Source organism: Phasianus colchicus, chromosome 36 (assembly GCF_987193195.1).
Source record: "Phasianus colchicus chromosome 36, bPhaCol1.hap1.1, whole genome shotgun sequence".
Taxonomy (NCBI): Eukaryota; Metazoa; Chordata; class Aves; order Galliformes; family Phasianidae; genus Phasianus; species Phasianus colchicus.
The window spans coordinates 3150316-3175520 of NC_143471.1; the positions used below are offsets into that span (position 1 = coordinate 3150316).

General features: G+C 56.3%; 3 protein-coding genes, 1 long non-coding RNA gene and 1 other non-coding gene across 12 annotated transcripts; 3 read left to right on the forward strand and 2 right to left on the reverse strand.

Annotated features, from left to right (window-relative positions):
- Window positions 1-50: 50 nt before the first annotated feature.
- On the forward strand, window positions 51-2305 carry LOC116239848 (AP-1 complex subunit sigma-1A-like). The gene is made up of 5 exons (XM_031610088.2): window positions 51-226; window positions 371-549; window positions 1306-1414; window positions 1606-1743; window positions 2091-2305. Exons 1-5 carry the CDS (start codon window positions 224-226, stop codon window positions 2136-2138), a joined length of 477 nt encoding a protein of 158 aa, XP_031465948.1. The 5' UTR covers window positions 51-223; the 3' UTR covers window positions 2139-2305.
- A 356-nt stretch (window positions 2306-2661) lies between these two features.
- LOC149913626 (uncharacterized) lies at window positions 2662-6053 on the reverse strand. The gene is made up of 2 exons (XM_090129293.1): window positions 5737-6053; window positions 2662-4560 (listed from the first exon to the last, which is right to left on the reverse strand). Exon 2 carries the CDS (start codon window positions 3945-3947, stop codon window positions 3033-3035), a length of 915 nt encoding a protein of 304 aa, XP_089985419.1. The 5' UTR covers window positions 3948-4560; window positions 5737-6053; the 3' UTR covers window positions 2662-3032.
- Window positions 6054-9249: 3196 nt separating this feature from the next.
- TRNAT-AGU (transfer RNA threonine (anticodon AGU)) lies at window positions 9250-9323 on the forward strand. Its single transcript has one exon. It is a non-coding gene; the product is annotated as a tRNA-Thr (tRNA).
- Window positions 9265-15165, reverse strand: LOC116239851 (diacylglycerol O-acyltransferase 2-like). Of its 3 annotated transcripts, XM_090129404.1 has the most exons (9): window positions 14948-15165; window positions 14096-14224; window positions 13093-13158; window positions 12124-12231; window positions 11910-12002; window positions 11379-11604; window positions 10832-11003; window positions 10383-10570; window positions 9265-10043 (listed from the first exon to the last, which is right to left on the reverse strand). In XM_090129404.1, exons 3-9 carry the CDS (start codon window positions 13138-13140, stop codon window positions 9889-9891), a joined length of 990 nt encoding a protein of 329 aa, XP_089985530.1. In that variant the 5' UTR covers window positions 13141-13158; window positions 14096-14224; window positions 14948-15165; the 3' UTR covers window positions 9265-9888. The 3 variants fall into 3 exon arrangements, 2 of the variants coding, with proteins under 2 accessions (XP_089985530.1, XP_089985531.1); XM_090129405.1 differs by lacking the exon at window positions 14948-15165 and having other exon boundaries at window positions 11932-12002; window positions 13093-13153; window positions 14096-14151; XR_016461078.1 differs by lacking the exons at window positions 9265-10043; window positions 10383-10570; window positions 10832-11003; ... (1 more) ...; window positions 11910-12002; window positions 13093-13158 and having other exon boundaries at window positions 12145-12231.
- A 649-nt stretch (window positions 15166-15814) lies between these two features.
- Window positions 15815-24443, forward strand: LOC149913627 (uncharacterized). Of its 6 annotated transcripts, none has more exons than XR_016461085.1 (8): window positions 15815-15948; window positions 16373-16480; window positions 17934-18153; window positions 18384-18530; window positions 19765-19914; window positions 21149-21297; window positions 22529-22680; window positions 23927-24443. It is a non-coding gene; the product is annotated as an uncharacterized LOC149913627 (long non-coding RNA). The 6 variants fall into 6 exon arrangements; XR_016461086.1 differs by having other exon boundaries at window positions 22532-22680; XR_016461084.1 differs by having other exon boundaries at window positions 19762-19914; window positions 21149-22680.
- The last annotated feature ends 762 nt before the right edge of the window (window positions 24444-25205 follow it).

The window sequence follows — 25205 nt, forward strand, 5'->3', positions numbered from 1 at the left end:
TTTTTTTTTCACGGGGGTGGGGGGGATTTGGGGGCCTGGCGCGGACTCGGGTTTCGCCTGGGCCGCGGGCGGCCGTTCCCATGGCAACGCGCTCTTCCCCGCGGGGACCAATCAGCGTCGACCCCGCCCCGGCCGGAAGTTACGCTCTGCGCTCACGGGAAGCGGAAGGGGAGGGGCGCAGACCGGAAGCGGGGCAGGCAGCGGAAGTGGCGGCGGGGGCGCCATGGTGAGCAGCGGGGACGGGCGAGATGGGAGCTGGGCGGAGTCACGTGGCGAGGGGGGGGCGGGGGTCACGTGGGCGGGGTCACGTGATGGAGAGGGAGCTGACCTCTGACCCCGGCCCCGCGTCTCCCCGCGCTCTGCCCCGCAGCTGCGCTTCGTGCTGCTGTTCAGCCGCCAGGGGAAGCTGCGCCTGCAGCAATGGTACCGCGCCGGGGCGGAGCGCGATAAACGGAAGGCGGCCCGGGAGCTGATGCAGGCCGTGCTGGCGCGGAAACCCAAAATGTGCAGCTTCCTGGAGTGGGGGGAGCTGAAGGTGGTCTACAAGAGGTGGGGGCACAGCGGCCGTGGCGCGGCGCGGGGCTCCGTCCGTCCGCGTCGGGCCCAAACGAAGCCGTCGGGTCCGCCGAGCCCCCGGGTTGCGCCCCGTTGATTCCAGCCCCGTAGCGTCCGGCCGGCCCCGCTCATTGTGCCCTGGGGTCCCCCGGCGTTCGGCCCCGTGGTTCTGCCCCATTCCGTTCGGCCCCGTTGCATTCATTCATCCGCCGCGATGCCCCGCCCCCTTATCCACGTGGCCACGCCCCCAGCACTTCAGCCCCGCCCTCTACTCCGCGACCACGCCCCTCCCATTGGCTCCGCCCACCGCCACGTGACCACGCCCCTCCCATTGCCCGCGCCCCAGTTCTGTGACCACCCCCGTCCCCATTGGTCACAACCACGTGACCACGCCCCCTTTCACCCCCCCAGTCTGCGATGCTGCCCGTCCCCCTGCCACGCCCGTTCTCTGTGACCACGCCCCTCCATGCTGACCACGCCCCTTTCATTGGCTCCGCCCCGGCACTGCAGCCCCGCCCCTCACATCCTGACCACGCCCCCCACCCCGTGACCCCGCCCCCTAGCACCGGCAATGGGGGGACAGTTGGAGGCAATGGGGGGAGCAATGGGGGGAGGGCAGGGGGCAATAGGGGTCTGGGGGGGTCCCTCCCATTGGCACAGCCCCAAATTTGTGACCACACCCCTTCGGATTGACCACGCCCCCTCCCATTGCCCCTCCCCCCCTTTGTTTTTTTTTGCCTCCCCCCCCAGGTACGCCAGCCTGTATTTCTGCTGCGCCATCGAGGGCGCTGACAACGAGCTGCTGACCCTGGAGCTCATCCACCGCTACGTGGAGCTGCTGGACAAATACTTTGGGAGCGTATGTCTGGGGGGGGGGGATGTGGAGGGGAGGCTGAGGACCCCCCCCAGCACCATTATGAGCCCCCACCCTCCCACACCTCTCCCAGACCCATTTTTGTGACCCCCCCCCACCTCGGGAATTTCTTCATTCCTATTTCAGACCATCTTAGACAGCCCCCCGCCCCCTGTTTCTGTTCCCCTCCCCCCCAGGTTTGTGAGCTGGACATCATCTTCAATTTTGAGAAGGCTTATTTCATCCTGGATGAATTCGTGATGGGGGGGGAGATCCAGGACACCTCCAAGAAAAGCGTCCTGAAGGCCATCGAGCAGGCTGACCTGCTGCAGGAGGTGGGGACCCCCAGCTGGAGCCCTACCAGACCCCTAACCAGACCCCCAGTGGGACCCCCAGCCCCCCTCCTGGGGGAACCAGCAGCCCCAAAACCCCATAAGGGAACACTGGGACCCTTTGGTGTCCCATGAGGAGCACAGGGACCCCCCCACATCCCTCATGGATCCCGTGGGGGGGGGGTGTCTCACACCCCTCTACACCCCCCACCTTTCAGATGCCCCCCCCCTGTATTTTAAACCTCCCCCCCCTCAGATGTTTTAGGGATCTTGGCTTTAATTTGAGCTCCCCCTTTAATTTGGGACCTCTGTTAATTGTAGCCCCCCCCTCAATTTTTGCTTCCCCCCAGGAGGATGAATCCCCCCGCAGCGTTCTGGAGGAGATGGGGTTGGCGTAGCCCCCCCACACACACCGGACCCCCACCCCCCCAAAAAAGGACATTTGGCTGGGGCCTCCCCTCCCCCCCCCACCTTTGGGGGTCTGGGGGCTCCCCATGGGACCTCTCAATTTAAAGGGACCACGGGGGGGCGTGGGGCCCCCCAATAAATGGGTGAGATTGCAAGGCTGTGAGTAATTAATTACTAGGGGAGTAATTAGTACGGTAGTAATTAGTGGGGGGTAATTAGGATTGGTTGGTGTGGGGGCAATTAGTGAATGGGGCAATGGGTGTAAGTGGGGAATGATTAGTATGAAGGAGTTAATTAGCAAGTGAGGGGGATAAATAACACGTAATTAGCACATGGGGGGATAATTAATACGAGGGTATGTGGGGGGGGATATAATTAATCCCAGGGAATCTTAGTTAGCATGGGGAGGTTGTAATTAAGATAACAGCCATAATTAACTCGTGGTCTGGATTCATGCTGGTCTTTAACACTTTGGGCCATTGGTAGGGGGAGCAATTAGGGCAAAGAAGGTTAATTAGTACAAGAGAGTTAATGAGAACAACGGGGTTAATTAGAGCTAGGGGGGTTAATTAGCCCGGGGCCCACTAACGAGCCAAACTCGTACTAAAATAGTTGCCTTTATTTGTTAGCAAAATTAATGAAGGGGCGTCTGTGTGTGGGACTGGGGGGAAATGGGAGGGGTGGGATTGGGACTGGGAGAACTGGGAGCGGGACTGGGAGTGGGGTTGGGGAACTAGGACTGGAGGAACTGGGATTGGAGGACTGGGATTGGGGGATTGGGGTTGGAGGAACTGGGATTGGGGTTGGGAGGACTGGGACTGGGATTGGGGGAGCTGTGGGCAGTGGGGCTGCGGTGCTGGGATGGGAAATGGGGCCGGGACCCCTCACCACCTCCTCCCCTCCCACTGCATCGCCGGGGTCCGGAACGTCCTGGGCCGGGGGGCGGGGAGGGGCGGCGGGGGCAGAGCTTCATCCCCTCCCTCTTCCTCCTCCTCCTCCTCCTCCTCATCGTCGGTGACGTCATCATCACCGATGACGTCATCACCGGGCAACGCCGCCGCCGCCGCCGCCTCCTCCTGCCGCTTCTGTTCCACGTCATGGATGATGTCCACCACGTCGTCCGCCGGGAGGTGCAGGCGGCTCGACAGCTCGATCAGCTGGTCGATGGTGCCGGGATCCAAACCGGCGTCGCCGGCGTCGTCGGGAGCCGCTGGCAGCGCCGCCGCCAGAGCCTCGGCCAGCGGGAGCGGGGCGGACTTGGATGTCGGGTCGTCGTCGGGGGGGGGGATGCTGAGAGACAGCGAGGGGTCCAGGCGTGGCGGGTGGGGGACGCGGCCACGGATGGGCACCAGGTCGTCGTCCCCGGGGATCTGATTGGCCATGGGGCCCTCATCCGTGGGGAGCTGGCTGGCCGTGGGGAATCTGGTGGCGTCCGGTGGGATCTTCTTCCCCGCAAGGATCTTCTTCCCGGTTGGGATCTTCTTCCCCACAAACACCTCATTGTCCATCGGGGCCCAGTTGTCCATCGGGATCTCATTGTCCATAGGGAAGCCTTTCCCCATTGATAAGGCGTTGCCCCGTGGGAATTCCTTTCCCTTCCCCATTGAGAATTCCTTATCGATGGAGAACTCCTTTCCCATTGATAACCCGTTACCCGCCGAGAACTTCTTGCTCACCGAGGACCCCTTCCCCATTGAAAATTCCTTCTCAATGGGGAATTCCTTTCCCATTGATAACGCGTTGCCCATTGATAAGCCGTTGCCCATTGACAACTCTTTACCCATTGATGCCTTCCCCATCGCAAACCCCTTCTCCTCAGGGAAGCCCCTCTCTGCCGCGTACCCCCTACCCACCCACGCCCCCTTCCTCTCCCTCTCCCCCCTTCCTCCTCCTCCTCTTCCTCCTCCTCTGACCGCTTCCCCTCGGCTCCGGGGCCGTGCAGGAGGTACCGCAGGAGGAGATCCGAGGCCATATCCGCCAGCCTCTCCTCCTCGGCGGCCGCTTTTCTCGCAGCCTGCGCCTGCCGCCGGCTCTCCATCAGCTCCTGGTAGCGCCGTTCCAGCAGCTTCAGCTCCAGGCTTTGCTGCTGCCGCAGCTGCCGTGCACTCGCCCAGCCCCGGCCCCGTTCCCTTTCCCGTTCCCTTTCCCTTTTTTTGGCCTCAGCACGAAGTTTGCCCAATTCTTCCAATTCTTTCCACGTTTCCGTCGGGGATCCGCCGCGGCTTCGCTTCGTGCCCACGTCCTTCACGTTGTCCCCCAAGCCGGGGGGCTCCAGGTCCTCCCAAGGTTCCCCCCCCCTCGCGGATGATGGAGGTTTTTGGGGGGGGGGCTGCGGGCGGCTCTGGGCCAGGAGGGCGATGGAGAGGAGGAGGGCGGCGCTGCGGAGGGGGCGGGCGGGGGGGGGCATCGTGCCTGGGGGATGGGGGGGGCAGAAAGGTCATGGGGACGCCGGTAAGGGTCCCCTCGATCCCCCCTAAATCCCCTCCCACAGAATCCCCCGTTGTCCCAATGTTCTGGGGCTCCAAAGTATCGCTTGTGCCCCCCCCCCTCCCCGTAGGCCCCCCATTTCTCCCCATGGTGCCCCCTAAACTCTCCCATAGGGGTCTCCTAAATTCCTCCAAGTGCCCCCCATGTTCTGGGACCCCCATGCTATGAATCCCCTCCACAGTGTCGTCTAATCCCCCCCCCACCCCCCCCAGCGTCCCCTAAATCCCCTCATAGGGTCCCTCATAGGGTCTTCCAATTATCCCCGTTGTCCTGGGACCCCCATGTACTGTGTGTGCCTCCTAAATCCCCCCCATAAGGACCCCCCAGTGCTACGAGTCCCCCCTCCCTTTTAGGGTCCATTCATACAGCATCATGCATCACATACAGCACACACGTGGCACATACATGGCACATACATGGCAAACACACAACACATACATGGCACATACGTGCCTCACACACACAGCACATACGTGTCCACATGTGGCCCATCCATGCGATGCAGAGCCCACACAGCACAGCCGTGCATCACACAGCACAGTGTGAGCTCCATCCGTCCACAGCCCTGCGCACAGGTAACACATGGAGCACACCCGTGCACATCCATGCACACACGTAACACATACAGCACACACCCATGCACACATGTAACGTGTACAGCCCACCCATGCACACACGTAGCATTTCCACATACGTGCCCAGCACCGAAATCACACCCACACACGCACATCCCTGCAGCACATCTGACTCACGGCCCCCCGCCCCCCCCGCCCCCCCCGCCCCCCCCGCCCCCACCCCCCGTGCCCACACACCGTGCACAACCCCCCCCCAATGCCCCCCCGCCTGCCGCAGCTGCCACGCCCAGCGCTGAGCCCCGGGACCCCCCCAAGAATCGCCCAAATCTCCTCCAACCCCCCCCCCAAAGCCCCTAAAATTCTCCCCAGCCCCTCCCCAGAGTCCCCAGATCCCTCCCCAAACCCCCCGTCTCCCCCATAGATCCCTCCAAATCCCCCCCCCACAGCTTCCCCACCCCCCCGTCACCCCCACCCCTCCATTTCCCCCATAGGACGACACGGGGCGGGGGCTCGGGATGACATTTACCAACTCGGGGGGGGCTCACGACGATCTCGGGGCTCCCCCCGCTGCCTCCCCAGTCTCTGCTGGGGGGATTCCGGTGCTGAGTTCGGCTCCCGGCGGCGATTCCCGGTTAATTCCAGTCAATCCCCGTTACCGATCCGTGTGCCGCGCTGCTCCCAGTCCCAGCGCGGGGTTCCCACCGGCTCCCAGTTGCTCGCTGTTACCGGTGCCGGTTCCGGTACCGGCAGCTCCCTCCCAACGGATCTCCGGTTCCGTTCTCAGAGGGCAGCGGCTCCGGTTCAGCACCACGGACAGCGCTCGGCGGCTCCGCCCCCTTTTATAGGCGCGCGCGGCCCCACGTGGGGGCTCCATTGACGTCAATGCGCCCATTCATAAAAAAATCCGGGTGGGGGGGCGAGGGGGGAGGAGGGAGGAGCGCATGCGCGCGGAAGGGAGGGGTGAATGGATGAATGGATGAATGAATGAGCGCGGGGGATGAATGGGGAAAGGGGGGGGGGGTCAAACACACACGGGGACCCCCCTGAGAGCGGCCCTATACGTGGAGCTCCATAGGCACGGCTCTATAGGTCACGGCCCTATATGTACGGCCCTATACACAGAGCCCTATACAGAGCCCAGTACACGGCCCTACAGAGCCCTCTACACAGCCCTATTTACACACAGCCCTATACATTTCCCCCCCAGACACACACATGACCCTACACAGGCTCTCATACCCCATATGCCCCCTCCCCATACATGCTCCTAAAGATCCCCCACACAACCCTATAGACCCCCCACACACCCCTAAAGACCACCCCCCACAGAGCCCTATAGATCCCCCCCCCATATACACCCCTATAGACCCCCCCACACCCCTAAAGACTACCCCCCATACCCCTATAGACCCCCCCACACCACAGAAGTGACCCTCCTCCACTCACAGGCACACACGTTGTACATACATGTAGTATTCATGTATGCACACACATTACACGTGTGTCTGCATGACACATGTGTACATAGGCCATACATATGTGTACACACGTGGTGTTTAGGTGTGCACACATGGCACCCACACATGTGGCACCAGTGTGAACACAGATGGTACATGAAGGGCTGGGCTCACACGTGTACATGTATGTTTCTGTATGTATAGGTGTGTGCATACGTACGTGGCTGTACATACACACATGTAATGTGTGTGCTTGCGTGCACATACGTGTGTCCATGTGTAGACGCGCATGTCCATAACTACTGGTGCACCTATGGGGGGTCCCCGTGACCCTATAAGCTCCTACTGGTGCCCATATGGCTACAGGGGCCCTGGGTCTCCATAGGACCCATAGGATTGGGGTGGATTTGGGGCGGATTTGGGGGTCACAGTGCTGCTATAGGACCCTGTAAGTGTTAAGGTGCATGTGGGCAGTTCCCCTTGCCCCATACATTCCTGAATATATGGGGGGGGGGAGGGGTTTGCTCTCCACCTATAAACTCCTGTGGGTCTATATGGGTGTCCCTGTGCAACTATGGGTCCCCCCAGGTGCCCGTGTGCCTATGGGCAGTCCCTGTGACCCTGTGGGTCCCTGTAGGTCCTGGGGTGGCTATGGGGAGGGAGGGCCGTGTCCATCTAGGTTTGGAAGTGCCTATGGGGTTCTGCATGTCCCTATAGGTCCCTATAGGGTTGGGGTGCCTATGGGGGTCCCTCCAGGTGCCATAAGCTGCTGCGGGTGGGGGGGGGGGCGTGCCCCCGCCGGTGACTCACCATTGCAGCTGCCTCTATAGGCCCCCCCCCCTGCAATGGGGGTGATGAGTCAGAGCAGCGCAGCTTCCTGCGGGTGGGGGGTGTAGGGCTGGGGGTATGGGGGATGTAGGGGGTACAGGGGCTGTATGGGGTGCATGGGATGTAGGGGGTATGGGAGGTGTGGGGGGTATGGGGAGGTGTGGGGGTGTGGAGGATATAGGGGATGTAGGGGGTATGGGGAGGTGTGGCAGGAGGTTTAGGATATATAGGAGCTGGGGAATGTAGGGTGTGCGGGGGGAGCGTAGGAGTAGGTAGGGGTCTACCTTAGACTTACAGGTTAGAGGGTATAGGGCAGGAATATATATAGGATCTGGGGGGTGTTGGGATGAGGGGTGTACGGGTCCAGGAGGTGTGGGGTCTAGACAGAAGAGAGGTATAGGGACTGGGGGTCTATAGGGCAGAGAGTTCTAAAGGGCACACGGTGTCTAGGGCAGGGTGTGTGGGGTATGTAGGGTGTAAGGGGTTTGGGATTGGGGATTGTGGGGAGTTTGTAGGGATTGGGTATATGGGGCAGGGGGGTGGATGTTATATGGCAAAGGGGTTACGGGATCTGGGGAGGCCCCATAGGGATCTGAGGGGCTCTATGGGGATCTGTGAGGCTTCACAGGGATCTGTGGGGTGCTGTAGGGTCCAGGGGCCCTATAGTGCCATGGGGGGAGGCTATAGGGATCTGTAGGGCTCTATAGGGCCGTGGAGAGGGATCTGTTGGATCTGAGTGGGTTCCATAGGGGCTAAGAAGGGTTCTATAGGGTCCAGGAGAGCTCTAAGGGTCCAGGGCTTTCTGCAGGGACCTGTGGGCCTCCATAGGGCTAGCAAGGGGGATTCTATAGGGACCATTGGGGTCCAGGAGTGTTCTGTAGAGACATCGGGGGTGGGTTCTATAGGGCCCTCCATAGGGCCGTCCCCTCCCCCTCCCCCCCGATGATTCACCCCTGCGGCAGAGGAGCCCTCCCCACTTCCCCTCCCCCCACCCTCCCGCCAGGTGACGTCACCTCAGGATCACGTGACAGTGGGGGGGTCTCCTACCGCAGAGCCCCCCCCCCAAATCTCCTCCCCCCTCCCCTCGATTCGTCCTTGGGATGGCCCCGCCCCGATGGAAGAGGATTGGGGGACACCCCCAAATGTGTCCCAGCGCCCCCCACACCTCCCTGTTCTCCCCCAGTGCCCCCCATTTTGCACCGCGTTCTCCCACTGCGCCCCATCGCCCCCCGCGGCGCCTCCCAGCGCCCACCAGCGCTCCCCATTACATCCCAGTGCCCCCATTGGGCCCCGCTGACCACCCCCAGCCCCCCCGTCGCCATGACAACGGTTGCCGAGTAACCGCGGCACCATCGCTCCAGCGCTGGTTGCCATGGCAACGGCAGCGTTTCCCTCATATTTCCCATTTCCCCCAATTTGCACCTCCTCCAACTTTTCCCATTTCCGCTTTTTCCCCGTTATTTCCCCTTTTTTAACCCACAGCCCCCACTTGTCCCCATTCCTCCCATTTTTCCCCATTCCCCCGAAATTCCCCCTATATTCCTCCCAGTCCCCCCATTTCTCCAATATTCCCCCTCCACTCCCCCCACATTCCCCCATTCCCCCCACATTCCCCCATTCCCCCCACATTCCCCCATTCCCCCCACATTCCCCATATATTCCCCATATATTCCCCATATATTCCCCCCCATGTCCTCACTGCGCATGCGCGGCTCTCAGGGATGCTGCGGCGGGCGGGGAGCGCAGCGCGCAGCGGCGCCGTGGCTTAGTTGGTTAAAGCGCCTGTCTAGTAAACAGGAGATCCTGGGTTCGAATCCCAGCGGTGCCTTTTGGGAGGCGGGCTTTAATTAACTGCTCCGGACCGGTCATAAATTAACCGGGGTTAATTAATTAATTAAATCAATCGTTGGGGGTGGCTAAGTAATTACTGGGGCTCTGAGGCAGCGTTAATGTCTGCGGCGGACTGCAACGTTTGGGTTTGTTATTTATTAGTGGGGGGCCGTATAAATTAGTAAGAGAGTAAGATAATGACTAGAGCAGCTCCTATTTAATTACGGGGGAGCGTTAATAATGTGAGGGGTCACTAATTGCTGAGAGTCTCAGATGATGGTAATGGAAGGGGGGGGGGGAGGGCAGTTACTGGGAGTTGTATTTGTCCTGTATCAGTCAATGGGGATGAACGGGGATCAGCAGGGATTCAGGGGGCATTAATTAATGACCGGCTTTCTATTAATTCCTGCGGGTCACTAATTAACTGCGGGGACCCACGTGACAGCGAGGCGCAGAGGCGGCCGTTTATTACTGGTTACGTTCACTCCTGGCGTCCTCCATTCATTCCTTCCTTCCCTCTCGGGTTCCATTCATCGCTCCCGGTCCCTCCTTTATGAATGGGCTCAGACCACGGTGAGATTCCCGCCATCGGGAAGCCCCGCCCCTGGCGCGTGCCGCCGCACGAGGCGCTTCAATTCCCGCACGTAACGGGCGTGGAGCCGCCGGACGGTGCGGGGGGGGGGGCGGGGATGGCGGGAAACCTCCAGGGGGGCTCCGACTGTGGGGGGAAGAAAAGGGAGGGGGGGTGAATGGGGGGGGGTGACGGAGTCATATGGGGAGAAATGGGGGGTGGTGGGAATTGGGAGGAATGGGAAAATGGGGAGGGGGGAGATAATCGGGGTGGGAAAACTGGGGGGTTCAGAGTGAAAGGCCCTGCAGGAACCCCCCATCCCTGCATGGCTCTGCACCCCACACCTGCCCCAGTGACCCCTCTCTGTACTCCCCATTCCCCCCCTTTGGACGCTCCTGGGTCCCTATGGGCACCACCAGACCTCACTGCTGCTCCCCTCACCCCACCTGGACACCCCAGCCCCCCCGTTTGTGGCCCCACACTCACCCACCACGGTGAGGGGCACAGCGTGGGGCAGCAGAGGCAGCCACCCCCTCCCCCTCCACACGCAGGGGGCGAAACCCAGCAGGGCCTTCAGCCCCCTCTGCAGCCTCCGCATCCAGGAGCCCTCAGGGAAGGAGATTTGGGGCAGCGCCTGCAGCTCTCCGAACACAAACACGGGCACCAGGGGGGTCCTGGGGGGCAAAGGGCCCTTGGGCGGCGGTGGGAAAATCCACCCCCCCATTTGGATTTATTGACATCATTGACCCCACTGCCCAGGTCCCGTTCATCCCCATTCATCCCACTGATTCCCACTGACCCCATTCATCCCTAATTTCACCCACCCCCCATCCACCTGCTGCCTCCCCTCCCTCCCTGCTGATCCCCACTGACCCCTTTGATTCCCACTGATTCATCCCATTGCCCCCCTCCCTGCCCGCCCCCCCAGCCCCTACCCGTAGCGCAGCGCCATCCTCACGAAGCCAAACCGCCCCTTCAGGGTGATGTGGGGGCACTGGGGGTCCCCGGGGTCCAATGCCTCTGCAGCCCCCCCCACGACGATGAGCAGCGCCTGACCGGGCTGTGACAGCACCCTGTGCAGGCAGGGCCGGGACACGGGGCACAGCCCTGGATGGGACACCCCAAAAAGTTACCTGGGATCCCCCCCTAAAATCCCCCAATTCTACCCGGTGCTCTGAAAACACCCAAATTTCACACGCCCTCCTCCCTCCCCCCTCCAAATCCCATCACACCCAAATATAGCAGGAAGAGAACCATAAAACCCCCAAAAGCCAAAGCCCCAGAAGACCCCCCCCTCAAAGCCTCCCAAATCCAACAAAAATCTCCCAAATCCACCCCCTCTCCCCAGATCCCACCCCCAGAAAACAAACAACCCCCAAAACCCCCAACCTTCCAATAAAACCAAGCCCCCTCCGCCCCCCAAATCCTCAAGGGCTCCCCCCACAAAACCAACCCCTCTCCAACCCCCTCCCCCCAACTCACCTGCAGCCATGGCGTATTCACGGTACAGGGGCAGATGGAAGAGCCCCCCCAGAGCAGCCAGCGTGGGTTTAAGGCCGGGGCAGGGACCCCCCGAGCCCCCCCGGCCCCCCCAGGCCCCCCGACCCCCACTGACGAAGGCACCGAAGATCCCAATGCAGGCAACGCCGTGGGGGTGGGCAGCCAGCAGGTAACTGTGGTGGGGGGGCAGAGGGGCCGTGCGGATCACCTGGGGGGGGACATGGGGGCATTGGGGGGGACGTGGGGACATTCAGCCCCACAGTCCCCATTGGACCCCACTGAGCTCACTGTCCTCATTCATCCCCCCACATCCGCCCCCCCCTCATTGACTCTACTTCCCCCCCATCTCCGTTGACCCCCATGCCCTCCTTTGATCCCATTGACCCCATTGGGCCCAACTGCGCTCCCTTCATCCCCCATTGACCCATTTCCTTCCCTTCTGCCCCATTTCTCCCCACATTCCCCACAACTCCTCCCCCCCCATTGCCCCCACTTCCCTTCTCTTCCCACTACCTGCCCCCCCGTGTCCCCGCACCGTGATGGGGAAATAATCACAGAAATATTCCCAAATCTTCCAGTTCCGCACCCAACGGCTGTGACGGGGACCTGGAAGGGGGGGGAATGGGGACAAAGTTCTCACAGTGAGGGGGGAAATGAGAAGGGAGATGGGGGTGTCACCCTCCCCCCCCATCTTCCCAACCCCTCCCCCCTGGAGTCCCTTTCTCACCTCTCTCAGGGCCGTTCCAGTCCCAAAGCCACCAACCCCAATAGAGCACGGCCAGCAGCCACAGGCGGGAGCACAGCAGGGCCAACAGCAGCAGCACCGAGCTGGGACCTGGGGGGGGGGAGGGTCAGGGAGTGGGCAGAGAGAGGACATATGGGGGAGGATGAGGGGGACGTTGGGACAGCATTGCCCCCCAGATTTCTCTCCCTAAATTCCACCCCTCTCCCCCCCCAAAAAAAATCCAGAACATCACCCCCCATAACATCCCCCCCCAATTAAATTCCCCCCAAACAACACAGCCCTCCAAATACCCCCCATCCCCAAAGCCCACACTCCCAAATCCCCCAATTTCACCCCTGAATCCCCCCAAATTCCCATTTCTCACCCCTTATTTCCCTCCCGCTTCCCCCCCCCACGTGCTGACCAAGGAAGAGGAAGGTCCACATCCACTGCACCACACTCAGCGCCCGCACCCATTCAATGGGCACCATGGCTGTTTATTTGGGGAGGGGGGAGAGGGGGGTGTCGATTAATCGGTGTGGGGGACGGGCAATTAATTACTAATTAACGAGGAGGTGAAACTTCAGGGTGAAGAAAGGGATTTTTGGGGGTTCCTGCGCTGTTGTGCAGCACCGCTGCCCTTTGCCCTTGTGGGGCAGGGAGGGGCCCAGAGGCAACCCCGGAAGTGCCCTCCCTCCCCCATCAGCCCCCCCTCCCCCATCGGCACCCCAAATCCCTTTATTTGACCCCAAAACACGGGCCCATGATTTCATCCCTTCAGTGCTCCAAAATGTGAAGCCTCCCATGCCCCAAATCTCCCCCTTTTTGCCCCCCAGAAAACAAATCCCCCAATTTTACCCCCAAATGTTCCTCCCCAGCTTTGCACCACACCAAACTTTGAAACCCTTCACCCTCCAGTTTCCCCCCTTTTTCCCCCTAAATCCTCCCCAAGGTGGCACCCGAAAATCCCACCACGCTCCCGCATTGCAAAACGCCTTCTTTTGTCCCAGATTCCTCCATCGGAGCCACGCCACTGCACTGGGAAAAAGATGACACGGGTCTCGGGGATTCCCCCAGTATTTCGGGGTTCTCCACATTTCACACTCCCCCCTTATTTGCCCTCATTTCCCATAAGAGACTTCGCCTCGCTTCGGGCCCCGCGCCCCCCTTTCCTCGGTCGCCTGCTGCCACCTCGTGGCCAAAGTGCGGAACTGCACCCGAGGGCGGCGGCCTTAAGAGCTCAGAGTTGAGGAATAAAAGCGGAGGGTGCGGAGCGAGGGGACAAACGTTGGGGTCGAGGATTTCATTTGAATAAGTCATATTTCTATGAGAAAACAGGTATTTCTGGGAGAAAATGTATTTCGGGGGAGAAACAGGTGTTTCTGGGTGAAAATGTCTCATTTTCAGGGAAAAACTGGTATTTCTTTGAGAAAAAGTCATATTTATGCAGAGAAAACTGGCATTTCTGGGAGAAAATGTCTTTTTTTTTTTTTTGAGAAAATAAGAGGGACAGTGTCTGAAAACCAAAAGGCCTACTTTGAACTGGGTTATATGGGGTTCTTTCTCTCTGACCATGGAGTCCTTCGGGATCTGCAGGTCTGGTCTACTGAGGACCAGGCTTACAGAAAGCTGTCAGTCCATGGAACTGGGTTATCAACTCTTCAATTATCTGTACTCTACAGGATCTTATGATGTGGAATACCGATAGCAAAACTATAAAACTATGACAGAGGGGCTGTGGGGGGCTCTGAGGGGCACTGGGAGACACTGGGAGGACCTGTGGGTCCCTGAGGGGCACTTTTGGGCTCTCAGGGGGACCAGGGGGCTCTGGAGGGGCCCCCAGCCCCCACCTCCTTTAAGCCGCACCGCTCTCTCCTTGTGGAGTTCCTGGTCTCCCCTCCTCCCCTTCCCAGCCTCCCACCGCTTTCCCTGCGTGCTTTCCTGGCTGTGTTCTCTTATTCCCATTGTTCCTCACCCTTCTTTAGGTGCTGCTTTCCATTCCAGGTTATCCAACCTTATGGAGGAAGTGGGATTCATCTCTGAAGGCAAAGAGCATCTTTGGCTGTGAGCTTCTTATTTCTGTCAGGTGGGTCCCAAAGCAGAGCTGTTGGTGGAAGTGTCAGAGAAAGAGATGGAAGCACTGCACATATCATTAGGGAAGTGAATTCATTACATTGATTGGTTCTCGAGGTGGTAATTTGAGCCATGGAAGCAGCAGTAGGCTTCATGGGCCTATAAATGGCTTTCGTAGCCTTCAGTGCTCCCTACAGAGGCAGCCCTGAGGGGTTCTGATGGGTGAGGTGCACCCGCTGTGCCCAGACCCCAGTTGCAGGGTGCCCAATTAACAAACGTACAGTTTGCAGAGTGGCGTGGTTAGAACAGTATTTTACAGGTCTTATAGTTAGAAAGATTTCTGCAATAGTAAGTAATTGACAATCAAAAATAAATGAAATGCCCACCCACATCCTAGGCTTGCAGTAGAAATCTCCCAAGGGAGGGATCTCCAGAAAGAGATTGTCACAGTTACCTCTGGATCCGAGTCCGTGACAGGGGCACAAACCCAGGAAACAAAAGAGAGAAGGAAAAAACCATCCTTTATATTAACAGCACAGCCAGCCCCATGAATAATGAGACAAGGCACAGCCATACGCTCCAGGGGAGGGGAAGAGAGAACAGGGAGATAGCAGATGGGTCTAACAGCAACAAAAAAACAACCAACAGCAGTGATCTGAAGAGGAGCAGTAACTTACTACATCCTCCCAACCCAAAGAAAATGAGAGAGAAGCAGAACATCAAATACAAGCTCTTACACAGGAGAAGCACGTACCTCTGCTTCGATCCAGCCAGGAGCTCCACCTTCCCTCCTCTGTACTCCAGGAATGCTGCTGCTCCTCTCCTACCTGAGAACCCAAAATGCCCATAAAGGCAGGACAAGGACCAGAACTCAAACTCTTTAACTCACTTTACATGATGTTCTGATGTAGAACACTGACAACAAAAACCACAGAATCACAGCAGAGAACCTTCCCCCATGGCAGCCAGCCCTTAAATGGGGTCTAGGAGAGCTGCAGCCAGGCTCCACCCTTCCATTCACAGCTGAATGCCTTCACCTGTGCTCCCACAGCTGAGTCAGTCCTTGCCTCAGGTGATCAATCAGTGGTTCAGGCCGTGACTCAGCAGCTCCCATTCGCAGGGCCGTGAATTGACAGCTGAGTGTCCCTGGGAGCTGTGGGTGTGCAAACAGCACTCTGCATTGCCAGCAGTGATTTCAGCCCTTTGCTGCCCGGGCTGCTCACACAGATCTCAGCATCTGCTGCACCAGCACTGAGATCTGTGCTTCCCAGTCTGTTAGAAGAGTCACCAACGGGCATCGAGGACAGACTGGGACCAAACTATGTGGGCTATGGCAGGTCATCCAGCCATAGACCTCCCTTGGCAGGCATTTGTTTTCCCCGTTATCTTTGCTCTATGGCCATACAGGCACTGTGAGGACAGAGCTGGAAGCTGTGATGGAGCACCTGGGAGGGGTGCAGCCCTACAAGCACAGCTGGGGGCAGTTCGGCTGTGGGTGGGGCTGAGCCGGGCTCCACCCCTCCCTGACCCCATTTAAGGGCTGGGAAGCGCAGGGGCAGCATCTGAACCTGGGGAGTGCTTCCTGTGGAGTGGGGTGAGCCCTGCTCTTTGGGATGGGTGATCCCTTTTCTATGGCAGGGCTGTGATCTCTCCTTTTTTTTTAGGGGACCCTGACTGCATTTAAGGGCTGTCAGCCATCTGTACCTGGAAGCTGCTTCCCTTAGAGTGTGGGTGAGCGTTGGTCCCTGGAATGGGGTAAGTGGTTCCATTTTTATTTCAGGGTTGTGTTCTTCCCTTGTGGGGGATCCTAACCTCATTTAAGGGCAGCATCTGAACCTGGGGGCTGCTTCCGTTGGGGTGTGGGGTGAGCACTGAGAGTGTGGGGAGCAATTCCTGCTTTATTTCAGAGCTGTGAGCTCTGCCTTTCTGGGGATCTCAAGCTGGATTAGAGCAGCTGTTTCTGCTATATGCATTGTTTCCTCTTCAGTGCTTCTTACCTCATAATCTCCAGTCTGGGTCTCCAAATGTGGCTTGTCTGCTCCCACATCATCCCACTTCATGTCTGTAATGCATAGTGCCATGTGTTAACTGCACCCATGTAGAGTTTTTTAGGGGCATTCTGTGCATCACTATCATGTATTAAGTTATGTTCTGCATCTCTTCTGATTTCATTTTGCAGCCTGATGGGGTCTAAGGATTGCCTGGGCTCCTCCGATCAGCGGTGTGAGATCTGTGCAGCAGGTAATGAACACCATGAGCCCCACGTTGGTGCACTGCTTGTGTGCAGGTAGGTTTGCGATGCGGTCCAACTTCCCACAGTGGGCATCCACAGCTGGAGCAGGTTGCTCAGAGCCTGACCCAGTCTCACACTGAAAGGGGCAGCGCATCCACCACGTCTCCGGCAACCTGTTCCACTGCATCACCACCCTCACTTGGAAGACATTTTCCATGTATCTAGCCTCATTTTTCCCTTGTTCTTTCCTTTAGGCATTGAAAGGCTGTTACCAGGTCACCTCGGAGCCTTCACTTCTTCATGCTGAGCAGCCCAGCTCTCTCTCCTTATAGGAGAGGTGTTCCATCCCTCGGTTCGTATCTGTGGCTGTACTCTGGATGTGCTCCCACAGCTCCACGTCTCCCTGCACTGAGGACTCCACACCCAGATGCAGCTCTCCAGGTGAGGCCTCACCAGCGCAGAGCAGAGGGGCGGGGATCACCTCCCTTCGCCTGCTGGCTGCACATCTTTGGATGCAGCTCAGGATACGGTTGGCTTTCTGGGCTGGAAGGGCCCATTGCTGGTTTGTGTCCAGCTCCCACCCACCAGTACCCCAGGCCTTATGGGGCAGGACTACGCTCGGTCTTTTCACTCCCTAGCACATTTTGGTGGTGGGTGTTCCCTCATCCCAGCTGCTGACCCTGCACTTGGGTTTGTGCCCCTACTCAGCCTGTTGAGTCCCTCTGCATGATGTCCTGTCCACTGGTGTGTCACTGCACCCCCAGCTCGGTGTCATTAGGGTGCACTTGATCCCACTGTTTATGTTACTGATGAGGGGCAATCCCAGATGTTTATACAAACTTGGCGTAGAACCCCTTGAGAGCAGCCCTGCGGAGAAGGACTCGGGGATCCTGGTGGATGAGAAGCTGGACGTGAGCCAGCAGAGCGTGCTTGCAGCCTGGAAGGCCAACTGTATCCTGGGCTGCATTAAAAGAGCGGCGGCCAGCAGGGAGAGGGAGGCGATCGTCCCCCTCTGCTCAGCTCTTGTGAGGCCCCATCTGCAGCACTGCGTCCAGGCCTGGGGCCCCAGCACAGGAAGGACGTGGAGCTCTTGGAGCGGGTCCAGAGGAGGGCACTGAGATGGTCAGAGGGCTGGAGCAGCTCTCCTATGAGGAAATGTTGAGGGAACTGGGACTGTTTCTCTCAGAGAAGAGCAAGCTCTGGAGAGACCTCATCACAGCCTTCCAGTACTCAAAGGTAGGGCATAAGCAGGAGGGGCAATGGCTGTTTACGAGGGTGGATAGGGACAGGACAAGGGGAAATGTTTTAAACTGAGACAGAGGAGGCTTAGGTTGGTTATCAGGAGGAAGCTTTTCACACAGAGGGTGGTGATGCACTGGAACGTGTGCTTTAGGGTCACTTCCAGGAGGATCTGCTCCGTGATCGTTCCCAGCACAGAGGTGAGACTGACATGGTGGTCATTCCCTATCCTTAATGACAGGTGTGCTGTTGCCTTTTTACTCACTAGGGACTTCACCTGACTGCTTGACTTCTCAAACACCACTGAGAGTGGCTCGGTGACTGCAGCAGTGAATTCCCTCAGAACTCTGGGACTCATCAGGACCCACAGACTCCAGGATGTTCGGGTTTTCAGGTGGTCCAGAACCTGATCTCCCATCACAGTGTGGGATGGGGAGGGGCCTGTGGGCCTGGCATTGCTTCCTCAATCCCCACCTACCAACCCAAAGGTGAGGGCTGTGTCTAATGAGCAGTTATCAGAGAAGAGGGAAGCAAAAATGTTGTTGGGTCCCTGAGCCTTCTCCTTGTCTGTTCCCAGCTGCAGTGCTGCTGTAAGCAGCATCGTGCACGGAGTGCAGCCACGTTGCTCTGAGAAAGGAGCACTGCGGTGCACGTTTGTGAAAGAGGCGCTACCCTACATGTGGGGGCAGTGCCTTCAGTACTGTATTGTGTCCAACAGTGGCAGCAGAGCTGCGGTGCTCCAGAGTGCCGTAACGACTGCATGGAGGTGCGTGGGTCTTCATGAGAACAGCCAGGAACTGAAGTCTGCATTTCCTGGGATGCCTCGGGACCTCACTTTGCTGACTGGTAATTGTCTGCCCAGCAGGTAAGGGCAATGCACACCCACCAGTGTTCACCCGTTCCATAGCATGGCACAACATGGTGCTCCCAGAGCTCTTATTGCACTTAATGGTGCTCAAATGGCTGCCTGTCCTTTTCTTTCTGTGTTCTCCTTGTCTCTGGCCTTTCACTGCGGTGTTCTCCTTCCCTTTGCCTTGGCTGTTCCTATTACATTCTCTTGCCCTCCTGTTTTTGTGTTCCATGCCACATTCTCTTGGCTATTGCCCTTGGCTTTCTTTGCTGCATTCACTTCAGCATTCAGTTTTGGCATTCCCTGCCACATTCTCTCGCCCTCCTGTTTTGGCATTTCCTTCCGTGTTCTCGTGGCCATCATCCTTGGCATTTCCTTGCCCTTCTGTTTTTGTGTTCCATGCCACATTCTCTTCAGCATTCAGTTTTGGCGTTCCCAGCAGCATTCTCTTGCCCTCCTGTTTTGGCATTTCCTGCCATGTTCTCTTGGCCCTTGCCTGGGCATTCCCTGCGGCATTCTCTTTGACCTCCTGTTTTGGCGTTCCAGCCGCATTCTGCATTGGCCTTCTTTGTCGTGTTCTCTTTGGCCTCCAATTTTGGCACTTTCTGCCATGTTTTCTCTTAGCCCTTGCCTGGGCATTCCGTGCCGTGTTCCCTTGGCCTTCCGTTTCGGCATTTCTTGCTTTGTTCTCTTGTCCTTTGCCCTCGGCCTTTCCTGCTGTGGTCTCTTTATATATTTTGGCCATTCCTGTTGCGTTCTCCTTGCCCTCACCTTGGCATTCCATTGGGTGCTCTCTTGGCTTTTTGCCCTTGCCTTAACCTTGGCTGTTTGCTTTGCGTTTACCTTGGCTTTCCATGGGAGTTCTGCTTCCCTTTGCCTTTGGCACTCTGGGAATGGCTGGGAGGCAGCGTTCATGTTAACCTTGACCCGAACCCACAGCTGAATGGGAGTTCTCACAATAATTATGTTAACCTGCAGTGTATCTGTAAACCAAACCCTTAACCCAAAGTTAAAAATGTCTCTTACCCTAAATGCTGACATAAAAATAATGCCCCATATTTTCTGTCAAAGTAACCTTAATTGTAATTGTAGAGCAGAATACTGTTGTTAAACTAACTGTAACTTCAAACGTATAAATAGCATTAATTATATCCCTAACGCTCCCTTGTGTCATCATTAGAGCAACATGCGGAGGGTGCAGCCCTATATATGTGGGGCAGCGCCTTCATTACTGTATTGTGTTCAGCAGGTGGCAGCAGAGCCGCGGTCCTCCCGAGTGCCGTAACAACTGCACGGAGAGATGAGCGGGTCTTCATGGGAACAGCAAGGGACCGGAATCTGCATTTCCTGCGATGCCCCGGAACTTCACTGTGCTGGCTGGTAATTGTCTGCCCAGCAGGTAAGGGCAATGCACGCCCACTAGCGTTCACCCATTACTTAGCGAGACCAAGGTAGGGTTTCCAGAGCTCATTTCTACATTTCACGGTGCCCCGAATGCTGCCTGTCTTATTCTTCCTGCATTCTCCTTGCCTCTGGCCTTTCACTGCGGTGTTCTCCTTCCCTTTGCCTTGGCTGTTCCTATTACATTCTCTTGCCCTCCTGTTTTTGTGTTCCATGCCACATTCTCTTGGCCATTGCCCTTGGCTTTCTTTGCTGCATTCACTTCAGCATTCAGTTTTGGCATTCCCTGCCACATTCTCTCGCCCTCCTGTTTTGGCATTTCCTTCCGTGTTCTCGTGGCCATCATCCTTGGCATTTCCTTGCCCTTCTGTTTTTGTGTTCCATGCCACATTCTCTTCAGCATTCAGTTTTGGCGTTCCCAGCAGCATTCTCTTGCCCTCCTGTTTTGGCATTTCCTGCCATGTTCTCTTGGCCCTTGCCTGGGCATTCCCTGCGGCATTCTCTTTGACCTCCTGTTTTGGCGTTCCAGCCGCATTCTGCATTGGCCTTCTTTGTCGTGTTCTCTTTGGCCTCCAATTTTGGCACTTTCTGCCATGTTTTCTCTTAGCCCTTGCCTGGGCATTCCATGCCGTGTTCCCTTGGCCTTCTGTTTTGGCATTTCTTGCTTTGTTCTCTTGTCCTTTGCCCTTGGCCTTTCCTGCTGTGGTCTCTTTATATATTTTGGCCATTCCTGTTGCGTTCTCCTTGCCCTCACCTTGGCATTCCATTGGGTGCTCTCTTGGCTTTTTGCCCTTGCCTTAACCTTGGCTGTTTGCTTTGCATTTACCTTGGCTTTCCATGGGAGTTCTGCTTCCCTTTGCCTTTGGCACTCTGGGAATGGCTGGGAGGCAGCGTTCATGTTAACCTTGACCCGAACCCACAGCTGAATGGGAGTTCTCACAATAATTATGTTAACCTGCAGTGTATCTGTAAACCAAACCCTTAACCCAAAGTTAAAAATGTCCCTTACCCTAAATGCTGACATAAAAATAATGCCCCATATTTTCTGTCAAAGTAACCTTAATTGTAATTGTAGAGCAGAATACTGTTGTTAAACTAACTGTAACTTCAAACGTATAAATAGCATTAATTATATCCCTAACGCTCCCTTGTGTCATCATTAGAGCAACATGCGGAGGGTGCAGCCCTATATATGTGGGGCAGCGCCTTCATTACTGTATTGTGTTCAGCAGGTGGCAGCAGAGCCGCGGTCCTCCCGAGTGCCGTAACAACTGCACGGAGAGATGAGCGGGTCTTCATGGGAACAGCAAGGGACCGGAATCTGCATTTCCTGGGATGCCCGGAACTTCACTGTGCTGGCTGGTAATTGTCTGCCCAGCAGGTAAGGGCAATGCACGCCCACTAGCGTTCACCCATTACTTAGCGAGACCAAGGTAGGGTTTCCAGAGCTCATTTCTACATTTCACGGTGCCCCGAATGCTGCCTGTCTTATTCTTCCTGCATTCTCCTTGCCTCTGGCCTTTCACTGCGGTGTTCTCCTTCCCTTTGCCTTGGCTGTTCCTATTACATTCTCTTGCCCTCCTGTTTTTGTGTTCCATGCCACATTCTCTTGGCCATTGCCCTTGGCTTTCTTTGCTGCATTCACTTCAGCATTCAGTTTTGGCATTCCCTGCCACATTCTCTCGCCCTCCTGTTTTGGCATTTCCTTCCGTGTTCTCGTGGCCATCATCCTTGGCATTTCCTTGCCCTTCTGTTTTTGTGTTCCATGCCACATTCTCTTCAGCATTCAGTTTTGGCGTTCCCAGCAGCATTCTCTTGCCCTCCTGTTTTGGCATTTCCTGCCATGTTCTCTCGGCCCTTGCCTGGGCATTCCCTGCGGCATTCTCTTTGACCTCCTGTTTTGGCGTTCCAGCCGCATTCTGCATTGGCCTTCTTTGTCGTGTTCTCTTTGGCCTCCAATTTTGGCACTTTCTGCCATGTTTTCTCTTAGCCCTTGCCTGGGCATTCCATGCCGTGTTCCCTTGGCCTTCCGTTTCGGCATTTCTTGCTTTGTTCTCTTGTCCTTTGCCCTCGGCCTTTCCTGCTGTGGTCTCTTTATATATTTTGGCCATTCCTGTTGCGTTCTCCTTGCCCTCACCTTGGCATTCCATTGGGTGCTCTCTTGGCTTTTTGCCCTTGCCTTAACCTTGGCTGTTTGCTTTGCATTTACCTTGGCTTTCCATGGGAGTTCTGCTTCCCTTTGCCTTTGGCACTCTGGGAATGGCTGGGAGGCAGCGTTCATGTTAACCTTGACCCGAACCCACAGCTGAATGGGAGTTCTCACAATAATTATGTTAACCTGCAGTGTATCTGTAAACCAAACCCTTAACCCAAAGTTAAAAATGTCCCTTACCCTAAATGCTGACATAAAAATAATGCCCCATATTTTCTGTCAAAGTAACCTTAATTGTAATTGTAGAGCAGAATACTGTTGTTAAACTAACTGTAACTTCAAACGTATAAATAGCATTAATTATATCCCTAACGCTCCCTTGTGTCATCATTAGAGCAACATGCGGAGGGTGCAGCCCTATATATGTGGGGCAGCGCCTTCATTACTGTATTGTGTTCAGCAGGTGGCAGCAGAGCCGCGGTCCTCCCGAGTGCCGTAACAACTGCACGGAGAGATGAGCGGGTCTTCATGGGAACAGCAAGGGACCGGAATCTGCATTTCCTGGGATGCCCGGAACTTCACTGTGCTGGCTGGTAATTGTCTGCCCAGCAGGTAAGGGCAATGCACGCCCACCAGCGTTCACCCATTACTTAGCGAGACCAAGGTAGGGTTTCCAGAGCTCATTTCTACATTTCACGGTGCCCCGAATGCTGCCTGTCTTATTCTTCCTGCATTCTCCTTGCCTCTGGCCTTTCACTGCGGTGTTCTCCTTCCCTTTGCCCTGGCTTTCCCTGTTGTGTTCTCTTGCCCTTCCATTTTGTTGTTCCCCCGGGCATTCTCTTGGCCATTGTCCTCGGCCTTCTTTGCCACGTTCCCTTCGGCCTCCTGTTCTGGCGTTCCCTGTGACGTTCTCTTCGGTCTTCAGTTTTGGCGTTCCCGTCTGCGTTCTCTTTGGCCATTGCCCTTGGCCTTCTTTGCCACGTTCTCTTTGGCCTCTTGTTTTTGCATTCCCTACAGCGTCCTCTTTGGCCCCTTGCTCTGGCATTCCGTGCGACGTTCTCATTGGCTTCATTTTTGGCGTTCCTGGCTGCGTTCTCTTTGGCCGTTGCTCCTGGCCTTCTTTGCCACGTTCCCTTTGGCCTTCAGTTTTGGCATCCCTTACGGCGTTCTCTTTGGCCTTCAGTTTTGGCCTTCTTGCCGTGTTCTCTTTGGCCATCGCCCTTGACCTTCTGCATTGGCCTTCCATGCAATGTTCTCATGGACCTCGCCCTCCATTTTGGCCTTCTCTGCGTTGTTCTCTTTGCTCTCTGTTTTGGCGTTCTCTGCAGCCTTCTCTTCAGGCCTGACCTCTGCCGAGGCCTTCTCTTTGGTGTTACCACGCCTTCGCCGTCCCTTTGCCTTTGCTGTTGCCTTCCATTGTGTTTCATCTTTGCCTTTGCCCTCTGTTTTGGTGTTCTCTTGGGTGTTCTCCTTGCCTTTCGGTTTTGCCTTGGCCTTCCCTAACAGTCACTCTGAGCATAATCCCAATATACCTAACCCTAATACCTTCACCCTGATCCTAATGAGCTGTGAACCCCAAATGCAGTGCTAATTGTAACCATGACTGTGTAGATAACTGCAGTAACTGTCCAAACTAACCCTGAACCTACCCTTGAATTGGGCACTAAACCCATCTGTAACCTTCTGTGTAATACTAACAAAAACACTTACAGCTTCCCTGTTAAACACTCCTAACCCTAATATTACTCAATTTGTCAGAGTAGTGTTTGGCTCCCATGTTTTGTGGGGGCGGGCTTACGGTGAGCGTCGTTTGCGTCTCAGCCTTCCTCTTTCTAAAGCGTGTCTCTCTGTATTACAGGTGAAGATCCTTCGGTACTCCCAGTCGATGACTTGCCCCACTTTCCAGGCTTTCCACACTGACCGCCAGCTCGGTTCGGTCGAGCCGTTACCCACATCCCCCGGTCCGTTCCCTTTCCATAGTCTTCCTTTCGCTCTGCCACAAGCCCCTACCACCGCCCAAGATCATTGCAGGCAATGTGGGGATGTGGCACTCAGTCTCATTATAGTTCATCCCATTGGCCTCAGCACAGCGATCCAACACACCCTTCCTTAGCCCCCTTCTACTCCCAGGACAACCAACGCTTCCTTCGGATGCGATTTGTGTTCCTTCCCAGCCACTGTGAGACTCGTGCCCCTTTGTGGCCATTTTGAGAGTTGCGCTGACTTGAGCGTGTGCAATCAATTTATCTCAACCAAATTGGTGTTAGCTTTGCAGTCATTTTGCATCAACCAAAAATTGGCTTTGCATTCAATTTAATTCAACCAAATTGGCTTTAGTTTTGCATTCAATTAATCTCAATCAAATTGGCTTCAGCTTTGCCTTGCTTATGGGGTTGGGTTAGCTTTGCTTTGTTCGTTTCTAGCGCAGGGCTAACCCAACCCCATAAGCAATGCTCAAGGCCTGTTGGAGGCAATCCGTGTTCCTTCCCGGCCAGTCTGAGACTCGTGCCCCTTTGCGGCCATTTTGAGAGTTGCGCTGACTTGAGCGTGTGGAATCAATTTATCTCAACCAAATTGGTGTTAGCTTTGCAGTCATTTTGCATCAACGAAATTGGCTTTAGTTTTGCATTCAATTAATGTAAACCAAATTGGCTTCAGCTTTGCCTTGCTTATGGGGTTGGGTTAGCTTTGCTTTGTTTGTTTCTAGCGCAGGGCTAACCCAACCCCATAACCAACGCCCAAGGCCTGTTGGAGGCAATCCGTGTTCCTTCCCGGCCAGTCTGAGACTCGTGCCCCTTTGTGGCCATTTTGAGAGTTGTGCTGATTTCAGCCTGTACAGTCAATTAATCTCAATCAAATAGGCTGTAGCTTTGCAGTCATTTTGCATCAACCAAATTGGCTTTAGCTTTGCCTTGCTTATGGGGTTGGGTTAGCTTTGCTTTGTTCGTTTCTAGTGCAGGGCTAACCCAACCCCATAAGCAATGCTCAAGGCCTGTTGGAGGCAATCCGTGTTCCTTCCCGGCCAGTCTGAGACTCGTGCCCCTTTGCGGCCATTTTGAGAGTTGCGCTGACTTGAGCGTGTGGAATCAATTTATCTCAACCAAATTGGTGTTAGCTTTGCAGTCATTTTGCATCAA

Bases quoted from the DNA above. Each gene is read 5' to 3' on its own strand.
- LOC116239848 (XM_031610088.2), top strand. The intron at 550-1,305 runs GTGGGGGCACAG...CTCCCCCCCCAG, and splicing joins CTGAAGGTGGTCTACAAGAG to GTACGCCAGCCTGTATTTCT. The intron at 1,744-2,090 runs GTGGGGACCCCC...GCTTCCCCCCAG, and splicing joins AGGCTGACCTGCTGCAGGAG to GAGGATGAATCCCCCCGCAG.
- LOC116239851 (XM_090129404.1), bottom strand. From the start codon at position 13,140: ATGGAGGAATCTGGGACAAAAGAAGGCGTTTTGCAATGCGGGAGCGTG. The intron at 11,004-11,378 runs GTGAGTTGGGGG...TGTCCCATCCAG, and splicing joins TGAATACGCCATGGCTGCAG to GGCTGTGCCCCGTGTCCCGG. The intron at 10,571-10,831 runs GTAGGGGCTGGG...TTTGCCCCCCAG, and splicing joins AGGATGGCGCTGCGCTACGG to GACCCCCCTGGTGCCCGTGT.
- LOC149913626 (XM_090129293.1), bottom strand. From the start codon at position 3,947: ATGGGGAAGGCATCAATGGGTAAAGAGTTGTCAATGGGCAACGGCTTA.